Here is a 21,466-nt window from a genome sequence, read left to right on the forward strand (position 1 = left end):
AATTTTAGTCTTAAGAACTAATAAGTTAATTTAATCAGCTTTTAATAGCTTATCTCTTTTAATCATGAAAAAGACAGAAGAAAATGGCTTTAAAATCACTATTATTATGTTTTTTTTTTGGTATTTTTGCCTTTTGGTAGCAATATTGTATTATATTAGCCCTATCCTAGGCTTGCTGATGAATACTTGGGCTCCATGTAAGCAGTATATTCATCATTTGGGTCCATTTGATTTGGCTTGTGGGAATAGGGGTTTAGGATTGAAATTGGAATGATCTTTTCTGATTCCAATCGTTTGGTTGGATGGAATTGGAATTTCATTTTCATTCTTAGCAAAATGGTATTCCCCATTTAAGGAAATAGCCACTCTCTCTCCCTATCTTGGAAATGATATCTCATTATGGATGATTCTAATTTCAAATTTGATTCTTATTTGAACCAAACAGATTATGGGAATAGACCATTTCATTTTCAATTCTAAAGGATTTTAATTTCGATTTCAGAAATAAACCAAACGGACCCTTGATGTATGTTATGTCATTTGAAGATCAATTGGATCAAGGAAATAAAAAATCTAATTAGATAATGACAGCCCACTGGATCTTTATCTTCCTTGTCTTTTGTGTTTTTTTAATAGTTAAACGCACACCCAAACCACTCCCAACCATGTAAGTGATGATGATGATGATAGGGATTATTGTGTTAGTTAATTTATTAGTGAAAAAATCTCTTGGGTGGATTGGGAACTGAAGTAAGTAGTAAGAGTTGATAACAGAAAAAGGAAATAGCAAGATAAGATTAAGAAATGACCTGCACAATTATCCCGTTATCTCCCTAATGCATGTGAATTAGGATGTTAATTATAATTTATTGTCTCCCTTATTTGTTTAGGTGTATGATGACAGTGTCATCTAGGAAGGGGACATGAGTGGCCTACAATTCTTACTTGTGGCAGCTTTCGAGGGCATACGTGGAACTTTCGTCACTGATCACCCTTCATGGTTCAAAAAGTATGGATATGTTTCATTGTATCATACGATATGTATCAGTTTTGAAGTTGTTAATACACTGAATACAAGGAATTAGAGACATTTATCAAGCTTAAATAAAGGAAGTAAGTGTGAAGTGATTGTGGTGGAAAGATGGGTGTTTAGTGAAAGTTTATAAAAAGAGATTTTGATATTTCAGCTGGGTTAAAAGAAAGTATTGATACTCTGAACCATGTCACCCTCTCTATTCATGTAGCAAGTTTAAGCAAAGTCCAACAGATGGGAAGGTAAAGTGGGTATAAATGAAAATGATGGGGCCCCGTGAAGGATGTCAATCTAGGAAATCCTTTGACCCTTTCTCTTTACTGTTTACCAAATTAGGACAATTCATTTGGTGGATGACAAATGGTAGGAGTGTGAGTCAATATGTACAATACCCATTTTCCTCTATTACTAAAAACACTCTTACCGTGCCTCTTCCATTACAAAAATTGCTCTGCCTCATCTATTTGTGAAACACAAGCATTTGCAATTCCTACGTACAGTCTTCATTTGCACAGACAGAGTCATTCCTTTTAAGGAGCATTTTGACTCTTAATCTGTGAATGGTGAGAGTACGGTTGATATTAGGGTTGGAAGTATCTGATAAGGACAATTGATCTAAGCTTTTCCTTGTTATTTTGTCTTACTTAAAAGATTAAAGCTGCAACTGCAGCAGCAAGTGAATTCAAATCTCCTGTAAATTAAACATGGTTGCAGCCTGCAGGTATCTCCCTATACTCATACTCGTCACAGCATAAGATTTTGATTTTAGGTGGGTCCAATTGACAGTACACAAACTCGGTGGGGTATGGGTGATATTAGGGTTGAGAACAAGAAATTAATAATTCATAATTCCAATCCCACGGGCCACGAGTAGGGTCATCAATGGATTGTATCAAGATCCGGAACGATTAGCTGGATGTGGATTTGGGTGGGGGAATCCGGTCCTTGGACCGCTGTGTCCTAAGTCCTAACCCCATAGTCCACTACTACAGTACTAGGTTAACTTAAGTGGTAAATGTAATGCCTCCGGTTGGCACAGTAGAGTCTTACCCTAAAACCCAATTGGACATGACAGTGCTATTGCTATTGGCTTGGTTTACTCGTCACCGGAAGTAGAAGGAAATGACGAGCACAATTGCAGAATCATTCATTTGGAGGAAAGTAAGGGAAGGTACAAAAGTGCCTTGTTTCTTTCTTCCAAGTAAAGCCTTATTGCCTTAAGGAAAAAATTAATGGACGCAAGAAAGATCACTAGAAAAGGGTGGTGCCCACAAGCCCTAATCTTGATATTGACAAATTTGGCCCTTTCCATTGGCACTGATAAGTGATAGCTAATTTGTATAGGCAAGAAATTAGATATCGTGTCCACCCAAAATCCCAAATCAAATAAGATTTTAATTCAAAGGTTCTTTCTTTATTCTTCTTCTTCTTCTCTCTTTGTTTTGGGCTTATGGCTACAATTTCAAACATGGGGACAATGTGCCTTATCAACCCCACTAGTCCATTACAAGGGTATTAGCCTCCTTGAAAAGGAAAGGCAACTTGGTCACTCTGCTTTATGTTTCAGAGTAGAGAATTATTTAAACCATGGACATGGAATTCACAGTGGAGCAGAGTCATGCCTATCAATATGCTCCATTAGATGTTCAAATCAAAGGACTTGATACTAAAGTAAAGCTGAGCACAAGACAAGTGAGGAATAAACTCTTCATCAATAGTGAAGATTGTATCGGATTTTGGTTGTAGCAAATAAATACGAGAAGGTGGGTCACCCCTCACCCACTCAGCAGATTGGATCTCATCAATAATTTCTCATGACGACATCATAACTACTATAAATTTTCAATATCAAAGGTTATGTGTCCGCTTGTGGTGCGTGCATGTGTGTTGTCTCTGTCCCTTCAATTGCATTCAGCTGTGTTGTTATCAATGTCAACTTCTCGACTCCCAACACACGCCCTAACATACGACGGCAAGTACAGAGGATGAGAGGCAAAGATGACAGTGGTATTGCAGTCTCAAGTCAGATAAATGAGAGAGGATGGAAGGGCAGTGTCTGTGTTTGTGTGTGTCGCTAGAAGAAAGCATTTGGTTAGGACATAAGTTAATAGATGCTGTAAGGGAGAGAGCCCAGAACAGGAAGAGAAGAGCAGCTTATTAATGAAAAAACAAGCATTCATCTCTGTAACTTTGAAAACAAGTGTATTCTATTTCTCGGCCAGCTGTGGTTGACACATTGTAGGGTTTCGAAACTTGTTAGAAAGATTTCATCGTTTCGCTGGCCAACAGGTTCTGTTGTAAGTTACAACAACTTAACTCCCACAACCTCTAATTTGTTTGTTGTAGATTCTAATGGACCATTGGACTGATTAATCAATAATCACTATTCACTGATGCACTTCAAAGCAAAGCTAATCGAGATTTGTCTGTTTATTAATTACTTTCTCAAACAACTTTGCAGCAACCAGTAACTTCGATTTAATTAGGCAAGGACGATAATATTGAAGCAGGAGTGTCAATGGATCCGTTTTTGGGCTGCACCCATCTAAATCAAAAATCAATTTTAAACGGATTGGACGGATCAATAAGATATATTGAATCCAGTACAGTCTCAAGTAGTTATTAGATTGGATTTGATCTGGTCCATCGGTAATGAATTTATATTGTATTTAGTTGGATTGAACCTATATCCAATCCATTAATAGAAGATAAGAATACATGTATCAATATGTATCAATGGACCAAGTTTGGATTGGAATCAATCTAAATTAAAACCAATTTGAACAGATTGAACCGTCTAGACATTGAATTGGACTGGCGCCCAGAGTATTCATGGATTGGATTGGACTTGGTCTATTTGTAATGGATTCATATCAGACCAGACCGGATTGGACCAAATTTGGTCCAATTGACACTCCTTGAAGTAAGGTTTTTCGAACCGTAGTTGATCTGGACAGTCAGACCGTTCAGCCTGAGAGTTGTCTAGGCAACTAGTTCCGTTTTACCCAAAACCCAGTTTTTGGTAAAAAACTATTGAAAAAGTCAACAATCCGTTGACTCGGGTGGTCGACCTGTTCAACAGTTTTGACCATTTTTTTATTTTTAATTATTTTTTATTTTTTAATTTATTTATCAAAACAGGCCATCCGTTCAAACCGGATGGTCAAACCGTCGACTCAAAAACCAGAGGCGAGAACGATTCCGTTTTCGAGTCATTTTTTAAAACGTTGCCTTAAGCATTGATATATGGGTTCAATTCCAGAAAGCAGGTGAATTTGGTATCAGAATGGCAATGCATTTGCTTATTTTGACAACCCAATGAATTAAGGTTGCAAATGGTATTCATTTATTCAGCTGTGATCCCGGATCTTCTGCAAGTAAAAACTCTGCACACATAGCATTCAGTTACACATTGGGTAAATCTTCCATACATGTATGTTAAATTCTTGGGGAGATGCTATCAGTGTGGGCAGAGTTTTACTTCCAGGGAATTCCGTTGCCACCTAGAGGGTGGTTTAAGCGGGCAGGGTCACTTCCAAAGGTTGTGTTGGTAGAGGTGCTGTTATCAGAGATGAGTGGGGTCATTTTGTGGCCAGAAGGTTTAAGTAGGTGTTTGGCATCGGTGCTAGGAACATCGCACCGTTTTCTCATAAAAATGGTGCTAGACATATGAAGTTGTAAGCATGTTTGTTTTTTTTGGAACCGGTGCGGCCATATAAGCGTTTTCTAAGAAAACAACACTAGTTCAACATTGATCTATATTATCTAATTTCTAAGATGATGCCACATTATTGCACCACTGACAGTAATGCGCCATTTTCTCAAAAAACATTGAATTTGGCATTGCTTCAGACCACATTTTGCCAATTTCTAAGGTATGGTTTGTAGCAACATTTTTTCTGAAAAAGAATGTACCAAACAAGAAGGCATTGTTTGAAGCACTGTTTTCTCTAATGTGGTGCCTATATGATTCTGTTTTCTCAGAAAACGACATCAATGCCAAACATCACCGGAGCCTATTGCTAATTGTTTGGTGGAAGAGGCAGAAGCTGACTGGGTTTTGAGTTGGCTCAAAGTTTCGAGATTCACAAGGTTTTGAAGGAAGGATGCACAAGAGTCACTACTCAAGTTCTGTTAGATATAGCACTTCCTCTGTCCTGTGGCCAGTCCAATCTCTCCTTTGGATTTGCGAAACCCTCCTTCCACTGTTTACCAACCATGTAGCACGCTCACGTTGCCTTCTTCTGGTAGAAAGAAATTATGATATCTGCCTCTCCTGATTTCATCTCTTATGTTCTGAATTACATGATTTTGTGCCCCTATAAATCTATTAATCGGATGGAAATGACAGAGGAAGCCGTGGTACACTATAAAATTAAGTCCTTTAAACTGTGTTTTGGTTGCATGGGAAACTAAGAAAAATGAATGATTTCCTTTAAAAATGATATTCAATAGGAAATCAAATCAAACCATACTCTCGATTTCCTAGTGTTTTGCTTAATTTGGAAAATATACAGTCGCAAATAGATCAGATTTAATTTGATCTGAATTCTCGTCCAATTTGTTTACCTCAGATTTGGGTGCCTATTCAGCCATTAATGGAATTAAACCGGATTTAAAAATATGATACATAGATTTTTTTTGTATTAAAATTAAGTGGGACTTTGGATTTTAGATAAATCAATTTTTTTATTGATATTATATTTATTTTTGATATATATACTAATTTTGAACAAATTTAGAATTGAATATTTGGATATGCAAATGAATCAAATTTATTGGATTCTTATCAGATCTATACCCTTATGATATGATTCATTTGCCCCACCAAAAATAGAATGAATGCCATTTTCCTACCAGTACAACTCACTTCCTAGAAAACGTTCCTTTATCTTTTGGCTAAGATTTGATCCCAGGTCTCTGTTAACCGAACCACAGACATTACCAGCAAGCTAGTTAATGCCTTTGGAAAATGTTCACTTTTCAGAGGCATTTTAAATCCAAACACAGTAAAATATTTCCAAGAAATCATTTGATTTCCTTCGTTTTGTGTGCAATCAAACATGATCCTCATTTCTATCAGAAAAAAAAAAAAAAACCAGAAGGCCAGAAAAGAGAATGAGAGAGAGAGAGAGAGAGAGAAATCACCATCCGTCCGACTTCTGAAAATAAAAAAGTAGATTGATGATACATGCACATTGCAAATGACAGAGGAAACCGTGGTACACTATAACTTAATATTTTCATACAAAATTCATGTTCAAAACGAAATACCCATGATGGGAAAATAAGCTTCCTCCACGACAACGTCAAGCAATGCACGCAACTCTAAAAAGTCTAAACTCATTTCTCTACAAAGATGTCAGCAATCTCGTCTGGTCAGCGGAAAACCCACTCCCCGCGGCAAAGATTGTGGTGGATGGCGAGTCTGGTGCCTGCAGAGTTAGTGGTGAATATTACAAAATGCATCATTTTCCCCTTTGTTCTTTCCCTCTTTTTCCCTCACCAAAAGTTGTTTTCAATGGCGACGTCTCCGATCGAAGAGCCTCCATTTGGTGCCACCACACTCAAGCAGCAGCTCCTTCGACATCTGATAGCAACAAGAAATCATCAACCAAATTCTAGAATTTGGTTCCTTGTTCATTAATTCTTGGGAGAAACATTCTCATAAAACTATTGCAAACGACCACTTTCGCATGTAGAGATAAGAACATTTCATCATAGCATTCAGTGGACCTAATTCCCACATTCAAGAAAATCCTAGAACATAGAAATCAAAACATTTACATATTTCATAACCAATCACAAGGTAGGAGACGGATTACCCGGTAAGCCAGATACCCCTGATTGCAGCCAAAGAACACAAAAGGGTGGAAACATTTTGAACCTCTTCCATGTTTGAAGTGACCTAACAATCAAAATACTAAGTGCCTGTTTGGGAGGGCTTCTCTGCCTTTCCCATAGTGACTTGCCAGGAGCGGAACCCAGGGGAGCCATGCCCCCCCCCCCCCCCTATGGTTCAGAAAATCTTCATAGCAATACAGTTTTTTATCTAAAATTTCACCTCCCCCCACTGTCCACCTCAATGGTTGGCCCCCCTTATGGGTCCATCTATATTTCATTTAGGTTTTGGCCCCTCTTACAAAAATTTCCTGACTCCGCCCTGTGACTTGCAATATTGCAAGGCAGGCCCCACACAGAATAGTCTTGTTCAGCTGCAACCTTGACTTCCAGTGAAGCTAGTTTTGGTAGTTTCTTTGAAGCTGCGCAGTCAACGCAGCTCAATCAATGCAGAAAGCCAGAAACCCTCCCAAGTGGGCTCTAAATGCATCTTAACGAAGTACTTTTTGAGCAATTTAATATGATGTACTAGTTGCAAGGTGCCAACTGGCTAGTTGGTAACTTGGGATCAAATCCCACCTGCACCAGGGTAGGGAGTTTGGGGGATGTACTAACCCTATTGTGTAGCCCCCATGGAGAACAAAAAAGATCTACTAGTTCAAAGGTTTAATTCATTAATCTGATACACTATTTCAATAGTATTTCATTCAATTTCAATAAGCTTAGTTGACACAATTTATGCATAATTGTGTACAGATTCAATAAAATAAATAAAGTTGTGGATATGGACTGATATATGGTCATCTATACAGGAAAACCATTTCTCGGACGGTTCTCGGGGATTGCACATTGCATGCCAATAGAAAAGATGAGAAGTTTGACGTCGACACGATCTGTTGAAAGCACGCAACCATCCTACTGTAATAACCCAAAATCTATACAACTAGGCACAAGGCCAAGGCTACCGACTACGACCTCTACCTCTAGGAATGGGCCGCAACCGCAATAATTCGTTAACAGAGGCCTCTGAAACTGAGACTTCTAGGAGAATACCAAGATTTATAATAGGCTACCCAGAGAGCAGAGCAGAGAGCCACTAAAATATCCACTACCACCAGAGATGGATTCAGCCTTACACCCTAAAATGAGGTTAACCATCCATCTCCACTCCACTCCACTCCACTCCACTCCACTCCACTGTCTCGATTGGATTGGAGTTCCCGTCTTTTGTTTTGATTTTCAAGGGGGCATACGGCAGCAATTCCCCACTTTGGCCTACAAAGGGGGACTGGAAAGTGCAACGTGAAATGATTATGGGGGAGAGGGGGGGGTCCTCCCTTTGATGCACTTGAGTAAAGTCTTTTTCTGTTCATACAAATTGAAACAAACACATCGTAGCCTAGCTCGATATAAACAGAGTTTTTCTGTTTAAATGTCAAAAGCTCTTCCCTAATTGGCATTGTTTCTTCAAAATCTTTTACTTATTTACATCAAAAGTACGTAACTGAAATTCTCTCGTTCCACTTTTCTTTCAATTGAAAAATCACTTCGTCAAGCCATGAACTACTTTCGGAGTCATGTCTTAATTTGTTTGCGTACCAGAGACCTGGGGTTTATGTATTTATCAAAATTGGGTCAGATTGACCTGAACGAGGGCAAAGATGAAGTGGGTGGGCCATAGAACAGTGACTAGTTGACTACTATCAGAGTTTCAATTCATCCAATCATACCAAGATTTTAAAAACCAACCAGTTCAATCCGTTCCGGTTGGAGAGTAATAATAATATAGAAGCAAAAAAGTAAATAAACAAGATGTGGCAACTGGCACTCATATGTTAAGACATCAAAGTATTTTCCAAACGGCCAATTTACACTTTCCGAGTGGAAGTACTATTCTGGAAGATCTAAGAAGTTCCAATAGAAAACCAAACAGGTGAAATGCCAACCCCAGTTCACTTCATTCCTATCCATTCCCTGAAGCACCAATTCACACGCCATCTCCGAGGGCTCGAGTGCCCCATACTGTAATCTACCTAAGCTTTAACTAACTCCAAGCCTACCTTATCGGACAGGAGGAAGGACCTGAGATTTTAGGCCGGGTAGCTTGTATTTTCTTGTACCTCGGTGCTCATGGATATGGCCTCCGTAGGCATATAGTAATTTATATATACGGACAGGCATGCTAGTCACGTTGTATAGGCAAGTCTAAACTAAACGACCAAAGTGTGCACACAGCTCATCCAGAGGCACCAGCCACTATGAATGTTACATTTCATGTTTGACTTGGATACCGGTTAGTTTTGAGTATTAGGCACAGTTTGGAAAGAGTACAAATGCATACGAGGCTCAGTTTTGGAAGGAGTACAAATACAAATCTGTAAGTACAAAACCTATTTTGTATGTCTTTGCACTGTAAATATTTGTATTTGTACTCCTTCCAAACTGAGCCTTAGGCTCCATTTTGGAAGAGTGCAAAAACCGGACCAATACAAAACAAAATTGTGTTTGTACCCATCACAACCAAAACTGTTTTATAAGAATACAAACTTATATAAATGCAAACAAAACTTTGTATTTTCATGAACCACACATTTGTATTGCACTTAAAATATGTGTTTGCACTCTTCCCAAGTGGAACATGTTGCACCTCCAGACTGCTAGTGTGTGTGTCTGTTAAGATGGTTGAGATCAGCTTATGGTTGACTTTGTGGGATTGGCCTTCAACTGGCCTCTACTGGCTAAAGTTGCACCCTGGAAATCAAGTGGTCAGAACTATGATGCATCTTAACTAACTCATGCAACATAAAGAGAGAATTGCTGTCTTCATTTCCAAGAAAAGATGTGACAAGAAGACTTCATAGCTTACCACTGCCATTGAGATCAACGGAGAGACCAACATTCTGGGCCTGGTTCTCAACCGGACTACATTGGGTGGGAGTTTGAGGCAGTCTGGGTTGGGGTGGTGAGCTTGTGTCGCTTCGGCTTGATTGCCCATTTGGGGTCTGAGACCTCACTTGATGGTTCAAGTACATCTCCAAGCTAGAAGATGATCCCCCTATCTTTCTCTGGCCCTTAAATCTTCCTCTAACAGGGAGGCGAGAGAAAAAGAAAATGATTGAAATTGCCGGGTTGAAGGGCATGTTGGGGAAAACATAGCGTTATTTTGTCTTCCGATGAAGAGCATTTTAGCCCTTTGAACCATACCTGTCTTTGCGCTTCTCAAGGTATCTTTGCAGTGACGCTTTTCTACTCGTTGGAACCTCTGCACCAGAAAAGAAAACCATCAGCCTCAGCCTCATAAAGCAGAAGACAATTTAAGTAAAAGAATGAATCATAGGAAACTAAAACAGCTTAGGAAAGACAAGTATGAATCACATTCCATCAGCAGCAAATTAGCAACTCCGTCTAAACCCAGCTGGTTCTTGAACATTAAGAAGCCTCATTATTTTGACCATCACATATTAGTTTCTTCAGGAACTATGAAAGCATCCTGATCCTATAAACAAAATATATGGTATACGGTGTCTTATGTCTCACCGTTTGTACCCAAACTAAAGCAATGGAAATTGGGAAAAGTGTTTTGGCACATAATACAATGCAGAATTGTTTATTGTAGTTCGAAAAACATGAACGTCACTAGGCACCACTAGATGTCACATAAGACAACTTAAGTAAAAATTTTCCCCGTTGGCAGAAATGACAGAGATGTTCCCCCAACACCAAGCACATAACCCAATGTAGGTGGTACAAACATTTGAAGTTAGATCTTCCCAACCAAACATGATTTTGGTACTATGAAGTCAAAATGCCTAATTGGCACATACATGAACTCTAAATGGGAATGCAACACCATGGTCCATAACATCCCCTTAATACTACAAAGTTTTGTAAATTTCAAAATCTGTGGATCATGTCAAATTAGCTGATGATCCGAATTGGGCTTTGGGCAAGACAGTGCATCTTTGAGAGGAGAGATCAAGAACCGGAGCTGGTCGAATATTGTATAGAGAAGAGTTTCCCTAATTGTTTTGTTATGGAGGAGAAATTAAAAATCCAGAATCGAGGGATAGAGGACAGAAAAACTAAAAATGTTGAAATTAAAGCATCAAGTCTAGGAGTCCCACCTCTTTTCTAGAGTAAAAGATACTGTTTCACCAATCCTTCTGCTAGCTCATTCTCACCGTCAAGATGGAGCACAAACCCACGGAAATAAGTAAGCATAAGTTTTCAGGGAGTCATTTCTTCAATTCAGAAACGTATGTTACATGCCTTTAATCCATGTTCATAAAGGAATAGGGCTGATTAATATTCTCATCAGCCAGACCTACAAGTGTCCTATTTTGCTACATTTAATGTGCCTTGAGAATGGAAGGTACCAAGACTCTTAACTATAACATAATATAAACGCAAAACATTTCAACTTATATATTCCTACATAAAAGATTAATAAACAGTTGCGACTGTAAAATGGAAAAAAAAAAACCTGCATTCAAAACTAGAAAAAGAATAGTGGAACCAAAGGGTTAAGCACTACTATATAGGTTTTGAAAAGGAGTTTTATGCCAACAGTATTCACTAGAACCACACTTTCTTGTTTCCCTTTTGTGTGGGGGATGAGTGGTTGGGGACCTAGGACTGCTGCCACTTGTTGGACCCCAAGCCAGATTTTAGTCTGGTGTTTTGATCTGCCAAAAAATAGTACATATTCAAATAAAAGGGGCCTGCATTGGTTCAAAGGTGCTGACCTTGTGCCCTTGCAAATTTGATCCAACTTTGTGAAACATGCAAAGACACAAGAAAAGTCCAAACTATCTTACTTGCCCCCTATCCTGATAATGTCTGCTGATGGTTAAGGTCCTCTTGCAGTTGTAAACAGATTGCAATATCAAAAGCGGTTTGCACTGGAGAGCTGACCTTGTGCCCTTGTGGATTTGATCCAACATTGTGAAACATGCAAAGACACAAGAAAAGTCCAAACTATCTTACTTGCCCCCTATCCTGATAATGTCTGCTGATGGTTAAGGTCCTCTTGCAGTTGTAAACAGATTGCAATATCAAAGGCGGTTTGCACTGGAGAGCTGACCTTGTGCCCTTGTGGATTTGATCCAACTTTGTGAAACATGCAAAGACACAAGAAAAGTCCAAACTATCTTACTTGCCCCCTATCCTGATAATGTCTGCTGATGGTTAAGGTCCTCTTGCAGTTGTAAACAGATTGCAATATCAAAGGTGCCTGCATGGGCTCAAAGGTTGGTTTGCACCAGAGAACTAAGCTAGTGCCTTTGCGGCTTTGACCCAACTTCGTGAAACATGCAACACAAGAAAAGTCCAAATTTACATCTGTTGATGGTAAAGGTCCTCTTGGAAAACAGATTACAATATCAAATGGTGGAACCTTGGTTTAACTTACTCATGTTTAAGTGACATCTTACAATGTGAATGTGCTGGTTCAATTTCCCTATGATTGAAGGCATCCTAGATGCCTAATGAAGACAAAATGACTCATTTATGTCCCTGGTTCAAAAAAAAAAAAAAAACTCCAGGAATCCAGTGCTAGAAGTTTTATCCATAAGCTATTTACAAAAGTGGGTCATCAACAAGGTAATATGACTGCATGTGTGTCATCAGCAAGTGTTTTAGATAAATAACTCTGTCCAATGCAGCACTATCATTGAGAAATTCTAAGAGAGTTAATGGATAAAGAGTAGAAGCACTTACCAGGTTCAGCCTCACGAGACATGTCCCCTTCTTCCCGGTGCTGTCCAGAATGTTCAACTATTTTTGCTATTCAAGAAAAGAACATAAAAAGAGAAGGATCAATGAGTGACATTCAAATATTGAGACTTAACAAAAGAGTTATGTAGTTTTAAGTATAGCATCATGTCCCCTATAGTTACACTATTAAACCATACTGGCACTAGACTAAAAAGTGGATTCTTTATTTCCCTACTTTGGAACCCAAAACCACATTGTACTAGTTCATAATCAACTTTAGTACTCAGATAAATAGGGTCAAAGCTGATGAAAAGATAGGAAACGATAATAAAGAATGAACATGGGTTGAGTTCCTGCACAAGCCTTACCACTTTGCAATGATGGAGAGATTGCTGCAGAAGAAGTGGTTTCTGGTCCGACACATGTCACATGGAAACGGAAAGGAAATTGTTGAGTTGCTGCAGTTCCACCAGGTGCAGAATCCTGAGGCAGACAAATGGGACTTGCTGCAAGTTGCATAATTGCTTGTGCCTGCAAATCGATCATTTGGACCAATTGGAAGGCCAACATGCTATGGGATTTATCTCCAGGTATCCACACAAAAAATCAAGCCGCATTACCTTATTAGCAGGCACTCCATCATAGACATTCACCTTGCCACAATAGAAAATAGTCATCTGATCGGATGGCTCATTTGCCACACCTGTGATCCTGCCAAAATTTTAGAGGAATGCTTTCTTTGAGAAACCAATTATCAAAATAATAAGAAAAAACAAATGGCACATGGGCCTGTAAATCAAGACCAGTGCACTTGGGGAAACTTTTTCTAGGGACAGAAATATCTGAGCTTAAATATACAACCCCACAGTTCATTTGTGGTTTGTCTACTACTTCAGCAACTGAATTGAGTGAGTCCAATGGAAATACATATTGCAGCTATCAAATAAACTAAACCATCTGGTCATGCACAAAAACATAACTTAAAAAGGAACAATAAAATTTAGGCTTGTCTCATGGATGTCAATGTGAGGTCATTGACCATCTAATGAACGATGAAGCTGTGAAGCAAAGATACAGAAATGGATGACCACACATATGTGAATATCCTTCAGAAAGAATCCAAGTTCCTTTCGACTATAAGTAACTCAGTAATGAATGACCACACATGCTGAGAAGAAATGAATGCAAACATTTCTTGGTATTGCATCCATATATCAGATGGGCTTCAACAGCCCTAACCTCCCCAAACAGTCATCCATACCCAAAAAAAAAAAACGTACCACAAACTTTAGATTACCATTTACAAGATGGGGAAGACGTTCAAACATGTTTATTTAGGATGACCATTCACCACAATCTGTGTACTCTACCTTAGAATGACAATTTACCAGACTGACAAGATCAAGTTTTGTCTACTTACACAAAGAGCCTGATGAACTGAGGAGATTACAAGTCCATAATATAAAGATGAATATCCAACCTACCTCACAAAACTATCTATAACATAATACTGGTTTTGTTTGTCATAACGTAGTTAAGAAAAGGAGGCAAGGAAATGGAATATATTATCAACACTGGTCCAAACTTCAAGAACAAGCACACATATTTAGTGGCATTTCTTTTATAAGTTTTTTTTATGTGTAACATTAAAGTCCAACCCACTTTTGCCTGTTTCTAATCCAATTTATTGGAAACAAGAAAAAAAAGTAAAAAGGAACCATTATTTTTTTTATCAATAAAAGGAATCCATTATTAACAACACATAAACAGCCTAGCTTTAAAGAATAAATGCGTTTCATTGACGGTTGACGTCATTTCTTCAATAAGTTTATCTAATGCCAATTTTGCACTTCAAATATGACAATTATTTCCTCTGTATTTCAATCTTCTGCAGGTCCAGTCTGTGGTACAGACATACAAGAAGTATGTGCAAATTTCAGATTTACTGACTTCACTAAGAATAGCATTTTACAAGAATATAATTGCAATTTATTTTTCTCAATTCACAATACATTGCATCAACCAAGGGACAATTTCAAATCTAAGGGACAAGTCAATTATTTGACTCCCTGGTTGGTAGTTCACAAGTTAATTACATAATGCCCTTTTTTGAGAAAGGGTAATGATTTCATTTGGCAAAAAGTGTGATTGTGTGTACACAATACACTGTTATTGCTTCTTTGATTTTTGTTGTATATATTACAAAAAATATACTGCATACTCCAAGCCACACTTTTAGTTTACTTTGACTGCTAAATTCTAGACAACATTCTTCTGAATTTGTGTTACAATGTTCTCAGTTGGACTTGAACCTGAAATTGTTTGGCCAACAAGTACTCTGCCCGGCTAACTAAATCATGGGATCAATTGGTACCAATATTTTGTCTTTTTACTGTCTCTTGAGACTAATACCTCAAGGCACCAGCCAACCACCTTGAATATGAAACCTTTTAATTATCATTTCACTAGTAACCAATTTGTGTAAAAGAATGCCACACATTAGATCTGTACCCAATCCAATCCTCCTAAGACCCAAGACAGCTTGGACGAACATTGGGTAATGGCCTTGTAGAGTCAATAGAGTTGATTTTTTAGTTGTCAAAATCTTATGATTTACAAAAAAGGATTAAAATTTTGAACACAAGTGTTTTGGTTCAAATCCTATATCTGACTCCCTTTGTGAAAAAAAAATTCTTATAATAATCATTTGAATCTTAAGATCACATTCATGAATTTTATGATTTATCTCATTCTTGTTTTTCAAATCAATTAAACCCTTATGGGTATGAAGATCTATTTAGGTTATTTAAGATTAATTCAGAAACCTTACTGAGTTTAATTCCATCATATGTAGGTTAAGGAGCATTTATATATGGAGCAATTAATTTTCAAGTCAAACTTGATTAAATCATCTTAAGATTCTAATCTGCAAGTGATAAATTTTGTTGTATTAAGTAGGTAACTACAAAAGCGGGGTCACACACACACACACACACACACATATATATATATATATATAAACAGAAATAAGCTTATGATTTTCAGAACACTAGTCAATTTTAAGGTTTTAGAATTCTAGTTGTCCAGCCAGCTTCAACTACAGAAACAGGCAAATAAATGATATGCACCAAAGGAGAAGAAAACTAATACAAAGATGTAAATGTTGTTGAACAGAGGAAGAGGGTAGGTGCTATAAAGGCTAAACAAAGGATGAATACATCAAGAAGCCCAATATAACTCAAACATTAAGCTGAGATGGCCATACGGCCCATACTCCAACAAAGTTTACTCTCAACTCCTGCTCTATGCTATCCATCAAAGAATAGGACAATCTTTGGATCCATCTAAAAGAAATGTTCATGATAGAAGCCAAAGATCTAGTTTAACAATTCTGCAGAAGCCATGAGCATTCCCCAACCCTCAATCAGATGATAACCACAAAATCTCCCTCTACCTCAACATGAGATAAGTCAGAGAAAACATCAACCTCAAACCCTAAATCAATTCCAAGATCTTTGCTCTAATGGAAACATTTATTCCAATTAGGGCTGCGACTTGGATCAGGTTGGGTTAAGCATTTATTTAATTTTGACTGGGTCCAAATCCAAAATAACTTGGATCAGGTTTAGTTTTGATGTTCAACTCAGGCAACCCAACATGCAACCCTAATTCCAATAGGCCTAGAATTAGTTTGATAGTTTCCTCCTCTAGGTACCTAGAAGCCCCCCAACTCCAGAGTTAAACTTAACTTCAACTTGGGCTGACGAAACGAACTCTGAGCAATGATATTACCACCATTTAAGAACATAAGCAATGGATAAATCCACAAACTCCGTTTTGATGTGGATTCATGAGTGAATCTAATAGTGATGATATCAATTATTCTCTATGATTTCAATATCTTTTTAGAGAGACTCTAGTGTTTCTTTTTTTCTCCAAAAAAGGGCCAATACTGTAATAAAACAAATACATTTCATATAAAAAATGTTTTTTTTTGTTTTATTATGGATTTTTTAGAAATTTCAAAAGGCTCTTAAGATTTCAAATATGGGCCTAAATATTGGTTTACTTATGAGCCAATTTTCCATCACCCAATGCTGATCCTAGCTACCCTGGATCTTGGGAGTGATGAACTGGATATGAACCTAATCTCCAGCATCTTTTGGCATGAATTGGCTGCTCTTGGACTCAAACTCATACTCTCATGCTTGTCTGCACGAGATTTTACCATCCACACAAAACAATTATCCCTATATGTAGACCAAGTCTAACTTCAGTTTAAATCCTTTCCCTTGTAGAGTGGAGTGGCTTAGTTAAATCGGTCTCTTTTTCTTTATGCAGTTAAGCCCTTTATTTTTTTTGATAAATGAGCTAAGCCCTTGCTTTTGATGCACTAATCCAGAACCTTATGCTAGTTGATAGTCCTGTTCCCCTTTAAGAAGGAAAGCTAGATACCCATTAACTCTGCCCCAATCTACCCATAGTCTTAGTCCTCATAATAATCTTACTCCTAGACTACTACCATCCTAGAATTTTGGCTACTAAAGTCTCATCCTATATCTAGCCATACTCGAAAACAACTGCCCCTAGGTTTAGACCTTGTTTAACACTTTAACTTAAGTTGAAATCATTCCCTCCCAGACTGGAATTGCTTAGCTGAATTGATATCTCTTTTTCTTTATGCAGTTAAAGCACCTGTTTTTTGATGCACTAATTCAAAACCTTATGCTAGTGAAATAGCTCTATTCCCCCTTAAGACCGCAACCTAGATACCCAAACTCTACCCTAATCTAGTCATAGCCTTAGTCCTCATTATAATCTTACACATAGTCTAACCCAGATAAACCCCCTTTCTTGTCAGCAGATTCACAATGTAAAGCCAATATTTTAGATGCGAAGCAATCCAAGTAGAAGAAAATGGCATTAAATTTCTTCAAATTCAAGTTCTTGTTCAGGGCAAGTATAATATCACTAATTTCAATTAACTCCCAGGTCTGCATATGTGAATAGCAAAACCTTAATCTTTTTGCTCTCTGAGCAGACCAGAGAGCAGCAATTGACACATCCAAATTTCAAGGGGGCCAAATGTAACAGCAGTAGATTGATTATTTCCTGCACATATTAGCGGAGCCCAGCATATCTATCTATCTATCTACCAGTCTGATTGAAATTCAAAAAAATTATAAGGAAAACACACACACACACACACACACACACACACACACATATATATATATCCAGAATTCAGGAGGACGTAAATGCATTGGCGGGAAGTTTGGGATGAGCTTCCAAATAGGATTGATTTACTGATTTTGAAGGCTTGGCTCCGGATTAAATGGATGCACATCGCGGCGCATATTAGCAAAATTACGAAAAGGTCAAAAATAAAGAGAAGAATAATTTAAAAATGACGGTAGGAAGAAAACCTGGGAGAAATGGTGTCATTATCGGCGACCGGGAGACGGCACGACACATCACCGGGAACCGCGGGTTTCGGGGGGTCTTTTCGCCGATATGAAACCGATTCATCTGCCGAAACAGAAACCTGGAAATCGGCACTCGTTTCCTTGGTCGATGCTGTGGGAGTTACAGGGACCTACAATATTATTTATTTATTCTTATTTTATTCTATTCAATATGCTGACAGCACTCCATCTCCATGAGAGAGAGAGAGAGAGAGAGCGCTTCGTAATACTCACGTGTGGTGGATCCTCTGCTGCCGCCTTGGAGGCCACCCTCTGCCGGATTACGGCACCGGAATCCGTCCTCGCCTCAAGCAGCGATTTGAGTGACAGTACCTGCTGGATTGCCTGAGATTTGTTCCATGAAGGACGACGCATGCCTGTACGGACAAGAGAAGAAACGGGTACGTGGAGGTAATTACGTTTGTTTTTTCTCAATTTCAGTACCTTCTTTTTCCGTCACAAGAAAATATGAAGAAAAAAGAAAACCAAATAGAGTAAGCTGTAGAAGGAAAAAAGAAAGGAAAGAAAATGGAACCTTTTTCTTTGAGGTAGCGCCGGCAATCTTCCCGGGTGAGCTGAGAGATGTCTTCTTCTGTGAGCTGGTCGAGGGGTTTATCGAGTGGCGACCGGAATATAGTTTCGCCGGATCCCATGGCGGCAGATTCCGGACAGAGCTCTGTTTTGTAGGATTGGGAGGGATTGCAGAGAGCCGAGGAAGCGCAGTGAGAGTGAGATCCACTGCTTCTCTCTCTTTCCTTGATATAAATAAAAATCCTACTTTGGTGTGGGGTGGGGGAGGGTCTTCAGGTATTGACTCTTCAGCGCGAGAGAGAGAGAGATAGAGAGAGGTTGCGGGGGCGTGTGTGTCCAAGTTAAAGGGTTTGGCCGCGGCGTCTCCGCTTCGACGGGGCTTTTTATCTAACCTCGCTGCACCCCAGAATGCCACGTAATTGCTTCTTCCATTTTAATATTGTAAATTCCCAATTACAGTATCATCCCTCAGACTTTAGCTAAATTACCATGATGCCCCTCCATTGCACTACTCATTCACATAGTCCTGACTCCTGTCCCGTCCTGAATCATCTCCAGTCTGACCATTAATGCCCAGAAGAAAAGAACCGGGCCCCCTCTCCCCTGCTCCCCCAATTAGATTCGAATCTTTCTCCTCCTCGGAAGCTGTGTATTTGTAACCGTTAGCCCCCTGCCAAATGGCAAGCTGTCTTCACAAGCTCTTTACACGTGGACAGCGTAGAGAGGCCTTAAATTAGCCACGCCAGCATCTCTTATCCACGTTAGTCCACTGTCATGTCAGTGAAAAACACAGGACCAACTTGACTATCTTTTTTTCGCAAGGGAAGAACACTTGAAAGGACCTGAAAGAGACACGTGGACCCATGATGAAACCCCAAAAGTATATTTCTTCCACTGTTGGTTAGGTACGATTTATTTTACTTTAGTGAAAAGCTAAGCAATAAATTATACGTATATATTACAAATTTCAAGAGAAAAGGCTGTACTGTCCCATGTGGAGAGTGGAAATTAAAAGGGCGACTATCATGGCAAGGGGAGCAAAATGAGAGGCCAATTTGGATTGGCCACGTGGCAAGTTTATCTTAAACCTACATGATCTCTCCTCTACATACATATACAAGCTTGGATGTGAAGGAACAAGTGGAGTGGATGACAAGTACTTATTAAGCTTCTCAGCTACTGCTCCTTGAACTTGAACAGCTTTTGATTTAATCCAACAAAAACCCAACCAAATTCAGGTTTGACTTGGACCAACTTTCCAGTCACTTCAAAAATTCAAAGGAAAGGAAAGCAGCCTTTCTTATCTTTCCTTACATTCTGTCTTCCCACGGCAAGCCGTTCAATGATGACTTGACTTCCTTCAATTGCTCTCCGGCTCTCCCTTAAAGGTTAAAGCCTCTTTTTGTCTTCCCATTCATCGTCCCCATTGTTCCTCTCTTCTCCCCCTCACCAGTCAGGCAGTCACCGGCAAATTAAGACCTGTCCGATCTTTTAATTAGACAAACTCAGGAGATGAGGTTGTGCTGAACTCTTTTAACATCCAGCCAAGAGGCTCACATTCTCACAGTGGTTCTCCTGTAAAGGATACATATTGGTCTTATTGAGCACATGTAGCTTGACAATGAATTGAATCCCACCTAAAAAGATGAAGCTAATTTTGGTGGTTCACAATTTTTTTTTAACATGACATGTATTGAGAAGTTGCGACCATCTAATGGATCCCTTGGTCTAGAACCCTAAAATATTTAATTTCTTATGAAACAAATGAGCAGAGCAAAAAAAGAAAAAAGGTTTCACATGGATTTCTTTCTAGACAAGATGTACTGTTAATGCCATATAAAGAGATGTTATGACAGAGTCAGCCCCCCTTGTGTAAGATAATGGACCACATTTTAAAGCGTTCAACTCACCCCAATACAGCACTGTCACTCAGCTTGATTGTTGATCTAAAACTCCAACAAGAAAATGTCAAAAATTTAATTATATTGATATTTAAAGAATAAAAGCTTGGGTTGGTCCATAAAGTGTAAGCGGAAAGTATGCACTCTGAAAATTAAAATTATTACTATCCAACCCTAAAGGAACCCTTCAGCTTAAAAGTTTAAGCAGTTAGGTGAGATTCATATATAGAGATGACAAATTGGAAAGGGTTCCAACCTGTTCTTCCCCAGTTGGGGCAGGTTTTAGGGAAACCTGAAACTTTGATGTTCAGGAACGGGGTGGGGATGGTATTTGTCCATCTAGCTCTAATTAAATGTGTATGTGTGTGTCTATATATGCATTATATGGTAGAATATAATTGTAGTAGGTTTAAAAAATAAAAAACAGAATTGCTAGTAGGGATGATTAGGGTGGGGCATGAAGATGGGGTTGGGATTTATAGCCTTGTTGGAGTATGGGATGAGGTAGTTAAGTTTAGGGTTGGGGACAGGACATGCAAAACCCGGCTCCGCACATGAAAGTAAATTGAGTTTTGAAGTAAAAACAAACATAAGCCCAACCATACCTCATTATCTTGTCCTGAATTTTAATTAATTATAATGGAAGCACCAAGGACCAAATACCAGATCACTTAGTCAAATAGGCTTCAATACCAGCTCAAGGAAGAGTGTTCAACTGTTAGTTAAATTCTCTGAATAGGTTTTTATTCTCTACCAATCAACCTTTGTTGATTTTCCTGAAAACCTCTTCAAAACTTAAGCTTTCTTCCTTAGAAAAGAAATTCAGAAATTCTTATGTGAATCACATTACTAGATTGAACTAGCATAAAAAGAAGGAAAATATGGCACATTAAAACTGGCAGAAACCTTTAACCCATTCTGTGGTTTCATGGGTTGGGTTTGTCTCTACTTTATCCTATATTGTTTTATGAAAAAAAAAG

The 21,466-nt window shown here is 38.6% G+C and overlaps 1 protein-coding gene across 6 annotated transcripts; it reads right to left on the bottom strand.

Annotated features, from left to right (window-relative positions):
- Positions 1-6,169: 6,169 nt before the first annotated feature.
- Positions 6,170-18,992, bottom strand: LOC148848047 (protein TIFY 4B-like). Of its 6 annotated transcripts, none has more exons than XM_088950912.1 (9): positions 18,590-18,992; positions 18,289-18,431; positions 18,016-18,185; positions 13,210-13,300; positions 12,958-13,120; positions 12,593-12,658; positions 10,079-10,136; positions 9,741-9,952; positions 6,170-6,623 (listed from the first exon to the last, which is right to left on the bottom strand). In XM_088950912.1, exons 1-9 carry the CDS (start codon positions 18,705-18,707, stop codon positions 6,601-6,603), a joined length of 1,044 nt encoding a protein of 347 aa, XP_088807038.1. In that variant the 5' UTR covers positions 18,708-18,992; the 3' UTR covers positions 6,170-6,600. The 6 variants fall into 6 exon arrangements, with proteins under 6 accessions (XP_088807038.1, XP_088807036.1, XP_088807040.1 ...); XM_088950910.1 differs by having other exon boundaries at positions 9,741-9,958; XM_088950915.1 differs by having other exon boundaries at positions 6,268-6,468; positions 9,741-9,958.
- Positions 18,993-21,466: the final 2,474 nt, after the last annotated feature.

The sequence above is a fragment of the Nelumbo lutea genome, chromosome 6, assembly GCF_056320005.1.
Source record: "Nelumbo lutea isolate HS-2025 chromosome 6, American lotus-T2T, whole genome shotgun sequence".
Taxonomy (NCBI): Eukaryota; Viridiplantae; Streptophyta; class Magnoliopsida; order Proteales; family Nelumbonaceae; genus Nelumbo; species Nelumbo lutea.